Genomic DNA, 17,433 nt, shown 5'->3' on the forward strand with positions numbered 1-17,433 from the left:
TGGGTGCGGGGTGGGGGCAGAGCCCGGGTCCGTGGGTGCGGGGGGGGGGGGCAGAGCCTGGGTCCGTGGGTGCGGGGGGGGGGGCAGAGCCTGGGTCCGTGGGTGCGGGGGGGGGGCGGGGGGGAGCCTGGGTCCGTGGGTGCGGGGGGGGGGGGGGCAGAGCCTGGGGCCGTGGGTGCGGGGGGGGGGGGGAGGCAGAGCCTGGGGGTGCGGGGGGATGGGATGGGGGGGGCGAGGAAGTGGCGCAGACCCCCGCACCCTCCCCGCGCCGGAGCGGTTTCACCCCTTTATTGTGCGTCGCCGTCGCTACAGCCACGACCCCAAAACCCCGTGGAATCAACCCAAAACTGGGTGCCCCCCCCCCCCCCCGACGCAGCGGGGGGGGCCCCAAAACCGCGGCTTCGTCCCCAAATCCGCGGCTCCTCCCCACGTGCCACCTCGGGGGGCCTCCAGGTCCCCACCGGGGTCCCCCACCTCCCCGGCCTCACCTTCTTCATCAGGAACACCCAGAGGACCCCAAGGTCCTCAAGGGGGTCCCTGAGGTCCCCCCAGGGCTCTCTCCACCTCCACGTCCTCCTCATCTCCACCTAAGGGGTCTCCAAAGTTGTCCTTCAGCTCATCCCCAAGATCAACGAGCGTCCTCCAGATCTCAGAGCGGTCCCTTGACCTCCATGTCCTTGTCCTCAGCTAAGGGGTCCTCAGCACCGATCGAGGGGTCTCCACTAAGGTCCACCGTGTCCTCAAAGTCCACAAAGTCCTCCCTAAGGTCCCTGTGGAGGTCCCTGAAGGTGTCTTCCATCTCTTCAAGGACCCTAAAGGTGTCCCCAAGATCTCAGACAGCTCTCCTGACCTCTGTCCCCCTCATCTCTAAGGGTCCTCCAGGGTGTCCCCAAGCTCTTAGAGAGGTCCCTGACCTCCACGTCCTCCTCATCTCCACCTAAGGGGTCTCCAAAGTTGCTGTGGTCCTTCAGCTCATCCCCAAGACTAACGAGCGTCCTCCAGATCTCAGAGCGGTCCCTTGACCTCCATGTCCTTGTCCTCAGCTGAACACCGATCGAGGGGTCTCCACTAAGGTCCACCGTGTCCTCAAAGTCCACAAAGTCCTCCCTAAGGTCCCTGTGGAGGTCCCTGAAGGTGTCTTCCATCTCTTCAAGGACCCTAAAGGTGTCCCCAAGATCTCAGACAGCTCTCCTGACCTCTGTCCCCCTCATCTCTAAGGGTCCTCCAGGGTGTCCCCAAGCTCTTAGAGAGGTCCCTGACCTCCATGTCCTACTCATCTCCATCTAAGGGGTCTCCAAAGTTGCTGTGGTCCTTCAGCTCATCCCCAAGATCAAGGAGCGTCCTCCAGCTCTCAGAGCGGTCCCTTGACCTCCATGTCCTTGTCCTCAGCTGAACACTGATCGAGGGGTCTCCACTAAGGTCCACCGTGTCCTCAAAGTCCACAAAGTCCTCCCTAAGGTCCCTGTGGAGGTCCCTGAAGGTGTCTTCCATCTCAAGGACCCTAAAGGTGTCCCCAAGATCTTGGACAGCTCTCCTGACCTCTGTCCCCCTCATCTCTAAGGGTCCTCCAGGGTGTCCCCAAGCTCTTAGAGAGGTCCCTGACCTCTATGTCCTCCTCATCTTCATCCAAGGGGTCCCCAACACCCGTGCAGTGGTCCCCAAGATGCCCAAAGGGGCCCCCAAGGTCCTGATGAGGGTCCCCAAGGTCTTAGAGAGGCCCCTTGACCCCCACGTCCGCACCATTTTCACCTAAGGGGTCCCCAACGTCCATAGAGGGGTCCTCAAAGGGGTCTGCCGCGTCGCCGAGACCTGCCCGGGCGTCCTCGAGGTCCTCATAAGGGTCTCCAAAGTCATCCTCCAGGTCCCCGAGGTCCTCCTCCACACCGCCGGCGTCTCCGGGGGGCCGCAGCAGGGGGTCTCCCCCACCCCACGCCTCCCCCATGTCGAGGTGGGGCTGGGCTCCCCGGGGTGCCACGGCGGCCATCAAGGCCCGGGCCAGGCGAGAGGGACACTGGGCCAGCCGGGCCACCCGCGCCAGGCGAGGGGCCACGTTGTGGGGCTGTCCCCTCAGAATGGCCCGGGTGGCCCGGGCGGCCAACGCGGCGCAGCCCCAGCGCTCGGCCAAGGCCCAGAGGGCACCGGGGGACGCAGTGACAGCGGTGGCCATGATGCCCTCAAAGCCATCCACCAGGTAACGGCGAGCCAAGGCAACGGCGGCGCCGGCGCTGGCGGGGGACACCGGGGGGGACAGGAGGGGACACCCGTCCCTGGGGGGACCACGGCAGCCATGGACAAAGTGGAGGAGGAGAAGAAGAGGGCGGCGGGGGGCACAGCCCAAGGTCACTGCTGCCTGGTGGGCCTCAGCGAAGCCACCTCCCAGCATGGCTCCCAGGACAGGGGACCCCTGGGTCAGGGCCGCCCGGGCCACCGGCACCCCAGGGTGGGCACCGTTGGGGAGGAGAAGGAGGTCGTGGGGGGTCTGGGCATAGGGACAGGGTGGGGGATGCGCGGCTGGGGGGGTTGGGGATGCTTGGGGGGCTGGAGATGGTGGTGGAGATGGGTTGGAGGAGCTTGGGGACGCTTGGGGACAGGCGTTGGAGGAGCTTGGGGACGCTTGGGGACAGGGGGATGGGTTGGAGGACCTTGGAGACGCTTGGGGACAGGCGTTGGAGGAGCGTGGGGAGGCTTGGGGACAGGGGGATGGTTGGGGACACGGGTTGGAGGACCTTGGGGATGTCCAGAGGCACGGGGATAGTGGTGGAGATGGGCTGGGGAAGCTTGGGGACACCTGGGGACAAGGGGATGGGTTGGAGGACCTTGGAGACGCTTGGGGACAGGCATTGGAGGAGCTTGGGGAGGCTTGGGGACAGGGGGATGGGTTGGAGGACACTGGGGACACCTGGGGACAGGCATTGGAGCAGGTTTGGGACACTTGGGGACAGGGGGATGGCTGGGGAGATGGGTTGGAGGACCTTGGAGACACCTGGGGACAGGCATTGGAGGAGCTTGGGGACGCTTGGGGACAGGGGGATGGTTGGGGAGATGGGTTGGAGGACACTGGGGACACCTGGGGACATGAGGATGGTTGGGGACAGGGGTCGAGCGGGCTTAGGGACACCTGGGGACATGGGCTGGAGGACCCTGGAGACACCCAGGGACATGAGTTGGAGAGTTTTGAGGCCAGCGGAGCAGAGGACAGCAGGGGACATCTGGGGGGTCTTGGGGCCACCTGGGAAGGGAGGTTGGGAGTGTCTGGAGACAGCTGGGGACAAGGGGACACGCGGGTACGTCCAGCAGCCCTCGGGGACACCTGGGGACAGGCGGGGCCCGGGTTGGATGGGTCTGGAGATACCTGGGGAGAGGGGGACACGGGGGACAGCAGGGGCGGGGGATAGAGGGTCACGGGGGACAGGGGACACGGGGACCCTGCGGGTCCCCACGAGTCGTCATGGTCCCCAAGGCCATTCACGTTGCCCCAGGGGTCCCCGTGTCCCTCAGGGCCCGCTGGCGCGTCCCCAGCGTCACCGTGTCCGTTTGCAGGAGCGGTGGCGTGGCCACCCGCGTGTCTCCAGGTGTCCTCGGGGTCCCCAAAGGCGTCTGCGCGTCCCCACGGGTCCCCGTGTCGCTCCAGGGGTCTCTGCCGGTCACCGCTGTCCCCACGGCCGTCCGTCTGTCCCCACGGGTCCTCGGCGTCCCCGTGTCCCCACGGGTCCTCGGTGTCCCCGTCTCTGTGCACCTGGGGGTCCCCCACGTCCCCAAGAGCACCTGGGACACGGTGCTCCCCACGTGGATGTCCCCAAGAGCTCCATGTCCCCAGCGTCCCCATACATCTGCCCCCACGACCCCCACCTTCCCCACCAGGTCCTCAGTATCCCCACCTGGGTGTCCCCCACCTTCCTGACCAGGTCCTCACTGTCCCCACCTGGGTGTCCCCCACCTTCCCAACCAGGTCCTCACTGTCCCCACCTGGGTGTCCCCCACCTTCCCAACCAGGTCCTCACTGTCCCACCTGGGTGTCCTCCACCTTCCCCACTAGGTCCTCAGTGTCCCCACCTGGGTGTCCCCCACCTTCCTGACCAGGTCCTCCCTGTCCCACCTGGGTGTCCCCCACCTTCCCGACCAGGTCCTCCCTGTCCCACCTGGGTGTCCCCCACCTTCCCCACCAAGTCCTCAGTGTCCCCACCTGGGTGTCCCCCACCTTCCTGACCAGGTCCTCACTGTCCCCACCTGGGTGTCCCCCACCTTCCCCACCAGGTCCTCACTGTCCCCACCTGGGTGTCCCCCACCTTCCCCACCAGGTCCTCCCTGTCCCACCTGGGTGTCCCCCACCTTCCCAACCAGGTCCTCATTGTCCCACCTGGGTGTCCCCCACCTTCCCGACCAGGTCCTCATTGTCCCACCTGGGTGTCCCCCACCTTCCCCACCAGGTCCTCACTGTCCCACCTGGGTGTCCCCCACCTTCCCCACCAGGTCCTCACTGTCCCACCTGGGTGTCCCCCACCTTCCCCACCAGGTCCTCACTGTCCCCACCTGGGTGTCCCCCACCTTCCCCACCAGGTCCTCCCTGTCCCCACCTGGGTGTCCCCCACCTTCCCAACCAGGTCCTCACTGTCCCACCTGGGTGTCCCCCACCTTCCCCACCAGGTCCTCACTGTCCCACCTGGGTGTCCCCCACCTTGCTGACCAGGTCCTCACTGTCCCACCTGGGTGTCCCCCACCTTCCCCACCAGGTCCTCACTGTCCCCACCTGAGTGTCCCCCACCTTCCCCACCAGGTCCTCACTGTCCCACCTGGGTGTCCCCCACCTTCCCCACCAGGTCCTCACTGTCCCCACCTGGGTGTCCCCCACCTTCCCAACCAGGTCCTCACTGTCCCCACCTGGGTGTCCCCCAGTGACCCCCACCTTCCCAACCAGGTCCTCACTGTCCCCACCTGGGTGTCCCCCACCTTCCCAACCAGGTCCTCCCTGTCCCACCTGGGTGTCCCCCACCTTCCCAACCAGGTCCTCCCTGTCCCACCTGGGTGTCCCCCACCTTCCCCACCAGGTCCTCACTGTCCCACCTGGGTGTCCCCCACCTTCCCCACCAGGTCCTCACTGTCCCCACCTGGGTGTCCCCCACCTTCCCCACCAGGTCCTCACTGTCCCCACCTGGGTGTCCCCCACCTTCCCCACCAGGTCCTCACTGTCCCACCTGGGTGTCCCCCACCTTCCCCACCAGGTCCTCACTGTCCCCACCTGGGTGTCCCCCACCTTCCCAACCAGGTCCTCACTGTCCCCACCTGGGTGTCCCCCACCTTCCCCACCAGGTCCTCACTGTCCCCACCTGGGTGTCCCCCACCTTCCCCACCAGGTCCTCACTGTCCCCACCTGGGTGTCCCCCACCTTCCCCACCAGGTCCTCACTGTCCCCACCTGGGTGTCCCCCACCTTCCCCACCAGGTCCTCACTGTCCCACCTGGGTGTCCCCCACCTTCCCCACCAGGTCCTCACTGTCCCCACCTGGGTGTCCCCCACCTTCCCAACCAGGTCCTCACTGTCCCCACCTGGGTGTCCCCCAGTGACCCCCACCTTCCCCACCAGGTCCTCACTGTCCCCACCTGGATGTCCCTCCAGGTCCCCCGTGATCCTCCCCAGTGTCCCCTCCACACCCTCAGTGTCCCCATCCCCGTGTCCCCAACGCCCCGTGGGGCCACACCTGCAGGTCCTCGGCGCTGGCGTGTCCTGGCGTGTCCCCGGTGTCCCCCGCCGTGTCCCCGGGGTGTCCCCGCAGCAGGGCGATGGCGTCGGCCGCGTAGAGGGCGAAGGCCGGGGGGGGCTCGTAGGGGGACGCGGGGCCCCGGGCCACCGCCGAGAGCAGCAGGGCCACCGCGCCGCCCCCCCACAGCAGCCCCCGCGCCGGGGACGCCGGCCTGCGCACGCCAAGGACACGCGTGGTCACGCCAGCGTCACGGGGAGCACGCGGCGGGGTCCCGGGCCACCCCCCGCCCCGCGGGACGCCGGTGACGCGGGGCCAGGGACACAGCGGGGACACGGGGACACGGGGGGGGCACCGGGCCCCAAGGGCCGCGGGGTCTATAGGGGACACCCAGGGCGCTATAGGTGACGTCCTGGGCGCTGCAGGGGACGTCCAGGGGAGTCACGGGGGGGTCTGGGGGGGCAGGGGGGCTGCAGGGACGCGGTGCCGGCTGCATAGGGGACGTATAGAGCCTATAGGGGACATATAGAGCATATAGGGGACATACAGAGCCCTATAGGGGACGTATAGAGCCCTGTAGGGGACACAGAGCCCTATAGGGGACACACAGAGCCCTGTAGGGGACACAGAGCCCCATAGGGGACACAGAGCCCCATAGGGGACACACAGAGCCCTATACGGGACACTCAGAGCCCCATAGGGGACACAGAGCCCCATAGGGGACACAGGGCTCTATAGGGGACACAGAGCCCCATAGGTGACACTCAGAGCCCCATAGGGGACGCAGAGCCCCATATAGGGGCCATGGGGCGGGGGTCCCGCGGCCGTACCTGGCCAGCAGCGGCAGGGCCATAGGGGACACACAGAGCCCCATAGGGGACACAGAGCCCCATAGGGGACAGTCAGAGCCCTATAGGGGACACTCAGAGCCCTATAGGGGACACAGAGCCCCATAGGGGACACTCAGAGCCCTATAGGGGACACTCAGAGCCCCATAGGGGACACGCAGAGCTCTATAGGGGACACAGGGCTCTATAGGGGACACTCAGAGCCCCATAGGGGACACACAGAGCCCCGTAGGGGACACACAGAGCCCCATAGGGGACACACAGAGCCCTATAGGGGACTTATAGAGCCCCGTAGGGGACACTCAGCGCTCTATAGGGGACACAGAGCCCCATAGGGGATGCAGAGCCCTGTAGGGGACACACAGAGCCCCATAGGGGACACACAGAGCCCCATAGGGGACACTCAGCGCTCTATAGGGGACACAGGGCTCTATAGGGGACACACAGGGCCCCATATAGGGGCCGTGGGGCGGGGGACCTGCGGCCGTACCTGGCCAGCAGCGGCAGGGCCATAGGGGACACACAGAGCCCCATAGGGGACACTCAGAGCCCCATAGGGGACACAGAGCCCCATAGGGGACACACAGAGCCCTATAGGGGACACACAGAGCCCCATAGGGGACGCTCAGAGCCCTATAGGGGACACTCAGAGCCCCATAGGGGACACACAGAGCCCCATAGGGGACACTCAGAGCCCCATAGGGGACACAGAGCCCCATAGGGGACACACAGAGCCCCATAGGGGACGCTCAGAGCCCTATAGGGGACACTCAGAGCCCCATAGGGGACACTCAGAGCCCCGTAGGGGACACACAGAGCCCCATAGGGGACACTCAGAGCCCCAAAGGGGACACAGAGCCCCATAGGGGACACACAGAGCCCTATAGGGGACACACAGAGCCCCATAGGGGACGCTCAGAGCCCTATAGGGGACACTCAGAGCCCCATAGGGGACTCAGAGCCCCATACGGGACGCTCAGCGCTCTATAGGGGACACAGAGCCCCATAGGGGACACCCAACGCCCCATAGGGGACACAGAGCCCCATATAGGGGCTGTCAGGGCGGGGGTCCCGCGGCCGTACCTGGCCAGCAGCGGCAGGGCCATAGGGGACACACAGAGCCCCATAGGGGACACAGGGCTCTATAGGGGACGCAGGGCCCCATAGGGGACACACAGAGCCCCATAGGGGACACTCAGCGCTCTATAGGGGACACAGAGCCCCATAGGGGACACACAGCCCCACAGGGGACACAAAGCCCTATAGGGGACACACAGAGCCCCATAGGGGACACACAGAGCCCCATAGGGGACACAGGGCCCCATATAGGGGCCGTGGGGCGGGGGTCCCGCGGCCGTACCTAGCCAGCAGCGGCAGGGCCATAGGGGACACACAGAGCCCCATAGGGGACACAGAGCCCCATAGGGGACACTCAGCGCTCTATAGGGGACACAGGGCTCTATAGGGGACACTCAGAGCCCCATAGGGGACATACAGAGCTCTGTAGGGGACACATAGAGCCCTATAGGGGACATACAGAGCCCTATAGGGGACACACAGAGCCCTGTAGGGGACACAGAGCCCTATAGGGGACACTCAGAGCCCTATAGGGGTCACACAGAGCCCTATAGGGGACATAGAGCCCCATAGAGGACATATAGAGCGTATAGGGGACATACAGAGCCCTACAGGGGACACACAGAGCCCTACAGGGGACACTCAGAGCCCTATAGGGGACACACAGAGCCCTATAGGGGACACAGAGCCCTGGGGACACTCACAGCCCTATAGGGGACACTCAGAGCCCCATAGGGGACACAGAGCCCCATAGGGGACACTCAGAGTCCCATAGGGGACACCCACCGCTCCATAGGGGACACCCAGCCCCACAGGGGCCGTGGGGCGGGGGTCCCGCGGCCGTACCTGGCCAGCAGCGGCAGGGCCATAGGGGACACACAGAGCCCTATAGGGGACACCCAGAGCCCCATAGGGGACACACAGGGCTCTATAGGGGACACTCAGCGCCCTATAGGGGACACTCAGAGCGGGGGGTGGTCCCGCGGCCGTACCTGGCCAGCAGCGGCGGGGCCATAGGGGACACTCACAGCCCCATAGGGGACACCCAGAGCCCCACAAGGGGACACTCAGAGCCCCGTAGGGGACACTCAGCGCTCTATAGGGGACACTCAGCGCTCTATAGGGGACACCCACCGCCCCCATAGGGGGACACAGAGCCCTATAGGGGACACTCAGACGCTCTATAGGGGACACACAGAGCCCCATAGGGGACACCCAGAGCCCCGTAGGGGACACAGGGCTCTATAGGGGACACACAGAGCCCTATAGGGGACACTCAGAGCCCCATAGGGGACACTCAGAGCCCCATATAGGGGACACTCAGCGCTCTATAGGGGACACAGAGCCCCATAGGTGACACGCAGAGCCCCATAGGGGACACCCAGCCCCATTAGGGGCCGTGGGGCGGGGGTCCCGCGGCCGTACCTGGCCAGCAGCGGCAGGGCCATAGGGGACACACAGAGCCCTATAGGGGGACACAGAGCCCCATAGGGGGACACAGGGCTCTATAGGGGGACACTCAGAGCCCCATAGGGGCCGTGGGGGCGGGGGGTCCCGCGGCCGTACCTGGCCAAGCAGCGGGCAGGGGCCATAGGGGGACACCCAGAGCCCCATAGGGGGACACAGGGCTCTATAGGGGACGCAGGGCTCTATAGGGGACGCAGGGCCCCCACATAGGGGCGGGGGGTCCCCGCGGCCGTACCTGCCAGTAGCGGCAGGGCGGCTGGCGGCGGCCCCCTTCGGCGTGGGGCTGCTGACCCAAGGTCAGCAGCCCCACGCCGAAGGGGGCCGCCGCCGCCGCCCCCAGGCTGCGCAGGAGGCCCTCGCCTGGGGGGGGGGACACGGGGGTGGGCAGGTCCCCAGGGTCCCGCTACGGACCCCACCCCCCTCCCCTCACCCCCCCCCACCCCGGGAGACCCCGACCACCACCCCCAACGGCTGCCCAGGGACCCCCGCAGGCAGCCCCCCCCCCCCCCGAGGTGCTGAGGACCCCTAAAGGTGCCCCCCCCCCCCCCGGGACCCCCCAACGCCGCCTCCCCCAGGATGACCGGGGACCCCCCCAAAGACCACCCAGGACCCCCAGTAGCCCTGAAAAGGCCCCTCAGGACCCCCCCCGGGACCTCCAGTGACCACGTGGGGACACCCAGGACCTCAGGGACCCCCCCGGGGACCTCCAGTGACCACGTGGGGACACCCAGGGACCACCCAGGACCTCAGGACCCCCCCCGTGACCTCCAGTGACCACGTGGGGACACCCAGGACCTCAGGGACCCCCCCCGGGGACCTCTAGTGACCGCGTGGGGACACCCAGGGACCACCCAGGACCTCAGGGACCCCCCCGGGGACCTCCAGTGACCACATGGGGACACCCAGGGACCACCCAGGACCTCAGGGACCCCCCCGGGACCTCCAGTGACCACGTGGGGACACCCAGGGACCACCCAGGACCTCAGGGACAGCCACCACCCCCACGGGGACCCCTCAAGGACCCCCCCCCCCCCCCCCCCCCCCCCCCCCCCCCTCCCCCCCCCAGCCCCCCCCCCCCTGGGACCACCCCCTCCCCAAGACCCCCCCCGCCAGCCCCCCCCCCCCCCAGCTTCCCCCTGGCCTCCCCCCAGCAGCCCCCCCCCGCCAGAGATCCCCCCAAGGCCACCAAGGACCCTCCCCTGGGACCCCCCAAAGGCCCCCTGGGACCCCCCCAAAGCCCCCCGTGGACCCCCCAAAGGCCCCCCAGGAACCCCCAAAGGCCCCCCAGGAACCCCCCAAGGCCTCCCTGGACCCCCCAAAGGCCCCCAGGAACCCCCAAAGGCCCCCAGGAACCCCAAAGGCCCCCTGGAGCCCCCCAAAGGCCCCCTGGGACTCCCAAAGCCCCCCCTGGGACCCCCCAAAGGCCCCCTGGGACCCCCAAAGGCCCCCTGGGACCCCCCAAAGCCCCCCCGGGACCCCCAAAGGCCCCCCCTGGGACCCCCCAAAGGCCCCCCTGGAACCCCCAAAGGCCCCCCTGGACCCTCCAAGGCCCCCCTGGACCCCCAAAGCCGCCCCTGGGACCCCCCTGGAACCCCCAAAGGCCCCCCGGGACCCCCAAAGGCCCCGCTGGAGCCCCAAAAGGCCCCCCCTGGACCCCCCCAAAGCCCCCCCTGGAACCCCCAAAGGCCCCCCGGGACCCCCAAAGGCCCCCCTGGAGCCCAAAAGGCCCCCCTGGACCCCCCAAAGCCCCCCCTGGACCCCCCAAAGACCCCCCCGGGACCCCCAAAGTGCCCCCTGGGACCCCCCAGGAACCCCCAAAGGCCCCCCGGTACCCCCAAAGGCCCCCCTGGAGCCCCAAAAGGCCCCCCAGGACCCCCCAAAAGCCCCCCCGGGACCCCAGGTGATGCCCAAAGGCCACTCCTGACCCCCGGGGGACCCCAACTACCCCCCCCGAAGCCCCCCCCTGACTCACCCAGCTCCTTGAGGCGCGCCTGGCGGAGGGGTCGGGGGGCAGCCGGCCGCCTGGGCCCCCCGGGCTGCGAGAGCTCCTCGGCCCTGGGGGGGGTCGAGGCCCAGGACCAGCCAGGAGCGGAGCAGGGAGGGGATGTAAGCCCGCACCAGGGCCCCCAAAAAAGCGGGGTGCCCCGCCAGGCGCTGCAGCACCCGGGCCGCCCGGGGGGCCGGGGCAGGGACCCCCGTGAGGTAGCGGAGGAGCCCCGAGACGACGGGGGCGGTGGCCAGAGCTCGGCTGGGCTCGTCCGCGGCCGCCAGGCGCCCCAAAAGCAGGAGAGCGGGGGCTTCGGGGAGCCAGGGGTCCCCATCGTCCACCCCCCGGGGCAGGGCCAGGGCCCCCATGGGGGGCAGCCGGCGGCGGGGGGGGCGAGGGGCAGTGGGGGGGGGCGGCGGAGGGCGGCGGGGAGGGGGGCGGGGAGGCAGCTTCGGAGAGGAGCCAGGACCTGGGGGGAGAAATGGCGGGGGGGGACACACACATCAAGGTCTCGAGGGACCCCCAGGGACCCCCCAGGAGGTGCCAGAGCCCCCCAACCCCCACCAGAAGCCTCCCCCGTCCCCCCCACCCCGGCCCTGAGGTGACAGGGACCCCAAGGAGCCTCCCAGGCGTCCCCATCAAGGTCTCGAGGGACCCCCAGGGACCCCCCAGGAGATGCCAGAGCCCCCCAGCCCCCGCCAGAAGCCCCCCCCGTCCCCCCACCCCGGCCCCGAGGTGACAGGGACCCCAAGGAGCCTCCCTGAGACACCCCAGGGGTCCCCATCAAGGTCTCAAGGGACTCCCAGGGACCCCCCAGGAGGTGCCAGAGCCCCCCAACCCCCGCCAAAAGCCTCCCCCATCCTCCCACCCCAGCCCTGAGGTGACAGGGACCCCAAGGAGCCTCCCCAGGGGTCCCTGTCAAGGTCTCAAGGGACCCCCAGGGACCCCCCAGGAGATGCCAGGGACCCCCAGGGACCCCCCAGGAGATGCCAGGTACCCCCAGGGATCCCCCAGGAGGTGCCAGAGCCCCCCAGCCCCCGCGAGAAGCCCCCCCCTGTCCCCCCACCCCAGCCCTGAGGTGACAGGGACCCCAAGGAGCCTCCCCGAGACACCCCAGGGGTCCCCATCAAGGTCTCAAGGGACCCCCAGGGACCCCCCAGGAGGTGCCAGAGCCCCCCAGCCCCCGCCAGGAGCCCCCCCCTGTCCCTGAGGTGACAGGGACCCCAAAGAGCCTCCCTGAGACACCCCAGGGGTCCCCATCAAGGTCTCAAGGGACCCCCAGGGACCCCCCAGGAGGTGCCAGAGCCCCCCAGCCCCCGCCAGAAGCCCCCCCTGTCCCCCCACCCCGGCCCTGAGGTGACAGGGACCCCAAGGAGCCTCCCTGAGACACCCCAGAGGTCCCCATCAAGGTCTCGAGGGACCCCCAGGGACCCCCCAGGAGACGCCAAAGCCCCCCAGCCCCCAGCAAAAGCCTCTCCTGTGCCCCCACCCCGGCCCTGAGGTGACAGGGACCCCAAGGAGCCTCCCCAGGGGTCCCCGTCAAGGTCTCGAGGGACCCCCAGGGACCCCCCAGGAGGTGCCAGAGCCCCCCAGCCCCCGCCAGAAGCCCCCCCCGTCCCCCCACCCCGGCCCCAAGGTGACAGGGACCCCAAGGAGCCTCCCCGAGACACCCCAGGGGTCCCTGTCAAGGTCTCAATGGACCCCCAGGGACCCCCAGGGACCCCCCAGGAGATGCCAGGGACCCCCAGGGACCCCCCAGGAGGTGCCAGAGCCCCCCAGCCCCCACCAAAAGCCTCTCCCGTCCCCCCACCCCGGCCCTGAGGTGACAGGGACCCCAAGGAGCCTCCCCAGGGGTCCCTGTCAAGGTCTCGAGGGATCCCCAGGGACCCCCAGGGACCCCCCAGGAGATGCCAGGGACCCCCAGGGACCCCCCAGGAGACGCCAAAGCCCCCCAGCCCCTGCCAGGAGCCCCCCCCTGTCCCTGAGGTGACAGGGACCCCAAAGAGCCTCCCTGAGACACCCCAGGGGTCCCCATCAAGGTCTCAAGGGACCCCCAGGGACCCCCCAGGAGGTGCCAGAGCCCCCCAACCCCCACCAGAAGCCCCCCTGTCCCCCCACCCCGGCCCTGAGGTGACAGGGACCCCAAGGAGCCTCCCCAGGGGAAACATCAAGGTCTTGAGGGACCCCCAGGGACCCCCAGGGACCCCCCAGGAGGTGCCAGAGCCCCCCAGCCCCCGCCAGAAGCCCCCCCCGTCCCCCCACCCTGAGGTGACAGGGACCCCAAGGAGCCTCCCCGAGACACCCCAGGGGTCCCCGTCAAGGTCTCAAGGGACCCCCAGGGACCCCCCAGGAGGTGCCAGAGCCCCCCAGCCCCCGCCAGAAGCCCCCCCCGTCCCCCCACCCTGAGGTGACAGGGACCCCAAGGAGCCTCCCCGAGACACCCCAGGGGTCCCCGTCAAGGTCTCAAGGGACCCCCAGGGACCCCCCAGGAGGTGCCAGAGCCCCCCAGCCCCCGCCAGAAGCCCCCCCCGTCCCCCCACTCACTTCAGCGCCCGCAGGCTCCCGGCGGCCGCCCCAGCCGGGCCGGGCAGCTCCCGTGGGAGATCGCACGACGCAGCGGCCTCGTCCTCCTCCCCTTCCTCCTCCTCCTCGTCCTCCTCCTCGTCCTCCTCGTCCTCCTCCTCCTCCTCCTCGTCGGCGCGGGCCCGCAGGACGTCGGCCAGCAGCGGCACCAGGCCCCGGGCCTCCAGGGCCGCCATGGCCTCCTGGTCGTAGGCGAAGGCGGCCAAGGCCAGGAGGACGCGGGGCCGCCAGGGCCGGGCGCGGGGCTCGGCCAGGAGGCGCAGGAGCAGCCCCAGCCCCCCGGCCGCTCGCACCCGCGCGCGGTTGACGGCCTCGCGGCACAGCAGGCACAGCGCCCGGACGGCCGCGGTGGCCCCGGCCACGTCGGCCGACGCCAGCGCCCTCGCCACCTCCTCGGCCACCGCCTCCACGGCCCCGGCGGCCCCCAGGGCGGGCCGGAGCGCGGCGCGGGCGCAGGCGTTGGCGATGGCCCCCAGGGCCGGCTGCCGGCGGTCCCGCTTGGCGTGGGCGGCCAGCGCGGTCAGGGCGGGCAAGGCGGGGGCCACGTCGTCGGCCGAGGGGCCCGGGGCGTCCGTGAGGCCCCGCAGGGCGCGGGCGACGGCCGGGCAGGCGGGGTGGGACGCGGGCAGCGAGGCCAGGCGGGAGGCCAGGGCTCGGACGGCCCCGGCTCGGCCCAGGGCCCGGCGGGGGGCTGCGGTGGCCCCCAGGATGCGGAGGGCGCGGGCAGCGCTGTGCAGGCACTCGGGGGTGCGGCAGGAGGCAGCCAGGGACACCAGGAGGGGACCGGCGCCTGCAGGGGGGGGGACAGAGTCAAGAGGGGGGGGGGGGGGGGACGGCGGGGGGACAGCTCGAGGGCGGCCCGGGAGCCCCGGGAGGAGGCAGCCATGCGGGAGGGACACCGTCGGGGACAGAGGTCACTGCCAAGGACACCCCTGGGGACAGGCGAGAGGGCAGAGGTCACTGCCAGGGACATTGGGACACCCTCGGGGACAGGTCAGGGGCAGAGGTCACTGCCAGGGACACGGGGACACCCTCAGGGACACCCTCAGGGACAGGCAAGAGGGCAGAGGTCACTGCCAGGGACATGGGGACACCCCCAGGGACACCCTCAAGGACAGGTTGGGGGCAGAGGTCCCTGCCAGGGACATGGGGACACCCCCAGGGACAGAGGTCACTGCCAGGAACACCCTCGGGGACAAGCAAGAGGGCAGAGGTCACTGCCAGGGACATGGGGACACCCCCAGGGACACCCCCAGGGGCAGAGGTCACTGCCAGGGACAGCCTCGGGGACACGTCAGGGGCAGAGGTCACTGCCAGGGACACCCCCAGGGACAGGTCGGGGACAGAGGTCACTGCCAGGGCCATGGGGACACTCCTGGGGACAGAGGTCACTGCCAGGGACACGGGGACACCCTCAGGGACAGGTCAGGGGCAGAGGTCACTGCCAGGGACACGGGGACACCCTTGGGGACAGGTGAAAGGGCAGAGGTCACTTTGGGGACACCCTCAGAGACAGGCAGGGGCAGAGGTCACTTTGGGGACACCCAGGGGTGTTGGGGGACACGCTGGGCACACGGCACCTGCCCGGGGACACCCCAGCACCCACCGCAACGAGGACGCCATCAGGGGACTTGCTGGGGACATGGGGACCCACCAGGGGCCAGGCTGAGGACCCCCGGGGACACCACGCAGACCCAGGGACCTCCAGAACGCACGAGGGGACACCCCAGGGGGCCTCTGGGACACCCGAAGGACCCCTGAGGACACCTAGGGGACCTCACGGACAGACGAGGGCCCCCCCAGGACGCCCGCAGCCGCCTCGGGGACCCCGCTCACCGGCGTCGAGGACGTCCCGGGCGCCGTCGGGCTCCAGCGCCAGGTTGGCCAGGGCGCGGGCCACCCGGTTCTGCACGCTCTCCGGCCCCGGCGAGGACAGCAGGGCCACTGCGGGGACAGAGGCAGCGGGGTGACGGCTGGGGGCGGAGGTCACTGCCAGGGACACCCCCGGGGACACCCTCGGGGACAGAGGTCACTGCCAGGGACATGGGGACACCCCCAGGGACACCCTCGGGGACAGAGGTCACTGCCAGGGACACGGGGACACCCCCAGGGACACCCTCGGGGACAGAGGTCACTGCCAGGGACATGGGGACACCCCCAGGGACACCCCCAGGGGCAGAGGTCACTGCCAGGGACACGGGGACACCCCCAGGGACACCAACGGGGACACCCTCGGGGACAGAGGTCACTGCCAGGGACACAGGGACACCCTTGGGGACAGGTCAGGGGTCACCGGGGGAGGGCTCAGGATTCTCCAGTTGCTCTGGAGGGGGCTTGGGGGTGGGGGTCCAGACCCATTCCCAGCATGGGGGGCTCTGGGCTGTCCCATTCCCCTATGGGGGGGTCCAGACCCATTCCCAGCATGGGGGGCTCTGGGCTGTCCCATTCCCCTATGGGGGGGTCCAGACCCATTCCCAGCATGGGGGGCTCTGGGCTGTCCCATTCCCCTATGGGGGGGTCCAGACCCATCCCATTCCCCTATGGGGGGGTCCAGACCCATTCCCAGCATGGGGGGCTCTGGGCTGTCCCATTCCCCTATGGGGCGGTCCAGATCCATTCCCAGCATGGGGGGCTCTGGGCTGTCCCATTCCCCTATGGGGGGGGTCCAGACCCATTCCCAGCAGGGGACAGCTTTGGCCTGTCCCATTCCCCTATGGGGGGGTCCAGACCCATTCCCAGCATGGGGGGCTCCGGGCTGTCCCATTCCCCTACGGGGGGGTCCAGACCCATCCCATTCCCCTATGGGGGGGTCCAGACCCGTTCCCAGCACTGGGGGGGGGGGGGGGGGGCGTTGCATTCCCCGCCCCGAGGCGCTCCCGGCGCCGGCACTCACCGAGGCGGGGAACCCCGCCGAGGCGCCGGGCCTGCCGGCGGCAGCCCGGCTCGGTGCAGCAGTTCCCGAGGACGCTGAGGGCCAGGTCGAGGGTGCGGCGGGGCCGCTCGGGCCCCAGGAGCTCCAGCAGCGGCCCCAGCCCCCCGCGCTCGCGGAACCGAGCGGCGCCTCCCGGCCGCCGCGTGTGGCGGGTCCGCAGCGCCAGCAGCGCCCGGGCCAGCCCCGGCTCGGCCGCCGCCCGCACCGCCTCCACGCACCAGCCCAGCGGCTCCGACATGGCGGCGGCGCCCGGCCCGGGCCCGGCCCGGCCGCCGGCGGGACAGCCGCGAGCGAACAGGACGGTGGCCGGGAGGGCGGCGCGCCGCCGGGCACGATGGGAAACGGAGTCCCCGGGCAGGGGGGGGCGCTAAGGCGGAGAGCGAGGCGGGGGCGGGACTACAGCTCCCAGCGTGCCCTGCGGCGCGGAGTGACGCGGCGGCGCGGGGCATGCCGGGAAGCGTGGTCCGCTCGGCCGGGGGGTGTGCGCGCCCCCTGCTGGGGGCGTGGTGACCCGTGCAGAGAGCGGTGAGAGCGCTTTCGGTGTTTTCTGGGACGCCTTTTACCCAGCTGGCGGTCTGTGTTTCGTAACGTTTTACTTCTCTGTCCCTTTCAACATTTTCTTGCTTTCTGCTTGGCTTTGCTGTCCTTGTTTTTCAGTTTCTCTTCGTGATCCTTTTTTTCCCAAATGTCCCATCCATCTCCTTTATCCCATTCACTGTATTTTTTTTTTTTCATCGCTTCATGGTTTGGTGTCTTTCCTCAGTGCAGTAGCCTTTAATTGAGGCCCTAGCCCTAGTTTTAATTCCATCTCGTCTGTTGTGTACCCTGTTGGTTTTTTATTTTT

At 69.5% G+C, this 17,433-nt stretch overlaps 2 protein-coding genes across 2 annotated transcripts; both read right to left on the reverse strand.

Annotated features, from left to right (window-relative positions):
- Window positions 1-285: 285 nt before the first annotated feature.
- On the reverse strand, window positions 286-6,548 carry LOC142360121 (uncharacterized). Its single transcript, XM_075412355.1, has 4 exons — window positions 6,526-6,548; window positions 5,696-5,909; window positions 1,741-3,736; window positions 286-1,158 (listed from the first exon to the last, which is right to left on the reverse strand). The coding sequence occupies exons 1-4, from the start codon at window positions 6,546-6,548 to the stop codon at window positions 1,040-1,042; spliced, it is 2,352 nt and encodes a 783-aa protein (XP_075268470.1). The 3' UTR covers window positions 286-1,039.
- A 2,836-nt stretch (window positions 6,549-9,384) lies between these two features.
- On the reverse strand, window positions 9,385-16,838 carry ARMC5 (armadillo repeat containing 5). The gene is made up of 5 exons (XM_075412356.1): window positions 16,551-16,838; window positions 15,494-15,601; window positions 13,619-14,447; window positions 11,060-11,543; window positions 9,385-9,447 (listed from the first exon to the last, which is right to left on the reverse strand). The coding sequence occupies exons 1-5, from the start codon at window positions 16,825-16,827 to the stop codon at window positions 9,385-9,387; spliced, it is 1,761 nt and encodes a 586-aa protein (XP_075268471.1). The 5' UTR covers window positions 16,828-16,838.
- Window positions 16,839-17,433: the final 595 nt, after the last annotated feature.

Source organism: Opisthocomus hoazin, unplaced genomic scaffold (assembly GCF_030867145.1).
Source record: "Opisthocomus hoazin isolate bOpiHoa1 unplaced genomic scaffold, bOpiHoa1.hap1 HAP1_SCAFFOLD_150, whole genome shotgun sequence".
In the NCBI taxonomy this organism is placed as follows: Eukaryota; Metazoa; Chordata; class Aves; order Opisthocomiformes; family Opisthocomidae; genus Opisthocomus; species Opisthocomus hoazin.

Excerpts from the sequence above, each read along its gene's own strand:
- ARMC5 (XM_075412356.1), bottom strand. The coding sequence starts at position 16,827 with ATGTCGGAGCCGCTGGGCTGGTGCGTGGAGGCGGTGCGGGCGGCGGCC. Across the intron at positions 15,602-16,550 it reads CGGCGGGGTTCCCCGCCTCG|TGGCCCTGCTGTCCTCGCCG; the intron begins GTGAGTGCCGGC and ends CTGTCCCCGCAG. Across the intron at positions 9,448-11,059 it reads GGCGCGCCTCAAGGAGCTGG|GCGAGGGCCTCCTGCGCAGC; the intron begins GTGAGTCAGGGG and ends CCCCCCCCCCAG.
- LOC142360121 (XM_075412355.1), bottom strand. The coding sequence starts at position 6,548 with ATGGCCCTGCCGCTGCTGGCCAG. Across the intron at positions 5,910-6,525 it reads GCCCTGCCGCTGCTGGCCAG|GCCGGCGTCCCCGGCGCGGG; the intron begins GTACGGCCGCGG and ends TGGCGTGCGCAG. Across the intron at positions 1,159-1,740 it reads GGACCCCTTAGGTGAAAATG|GGTCCTTGAAGAGATGGAAG; the intron begins GTGCGGACGTGG and ends GGACACCTTTAG.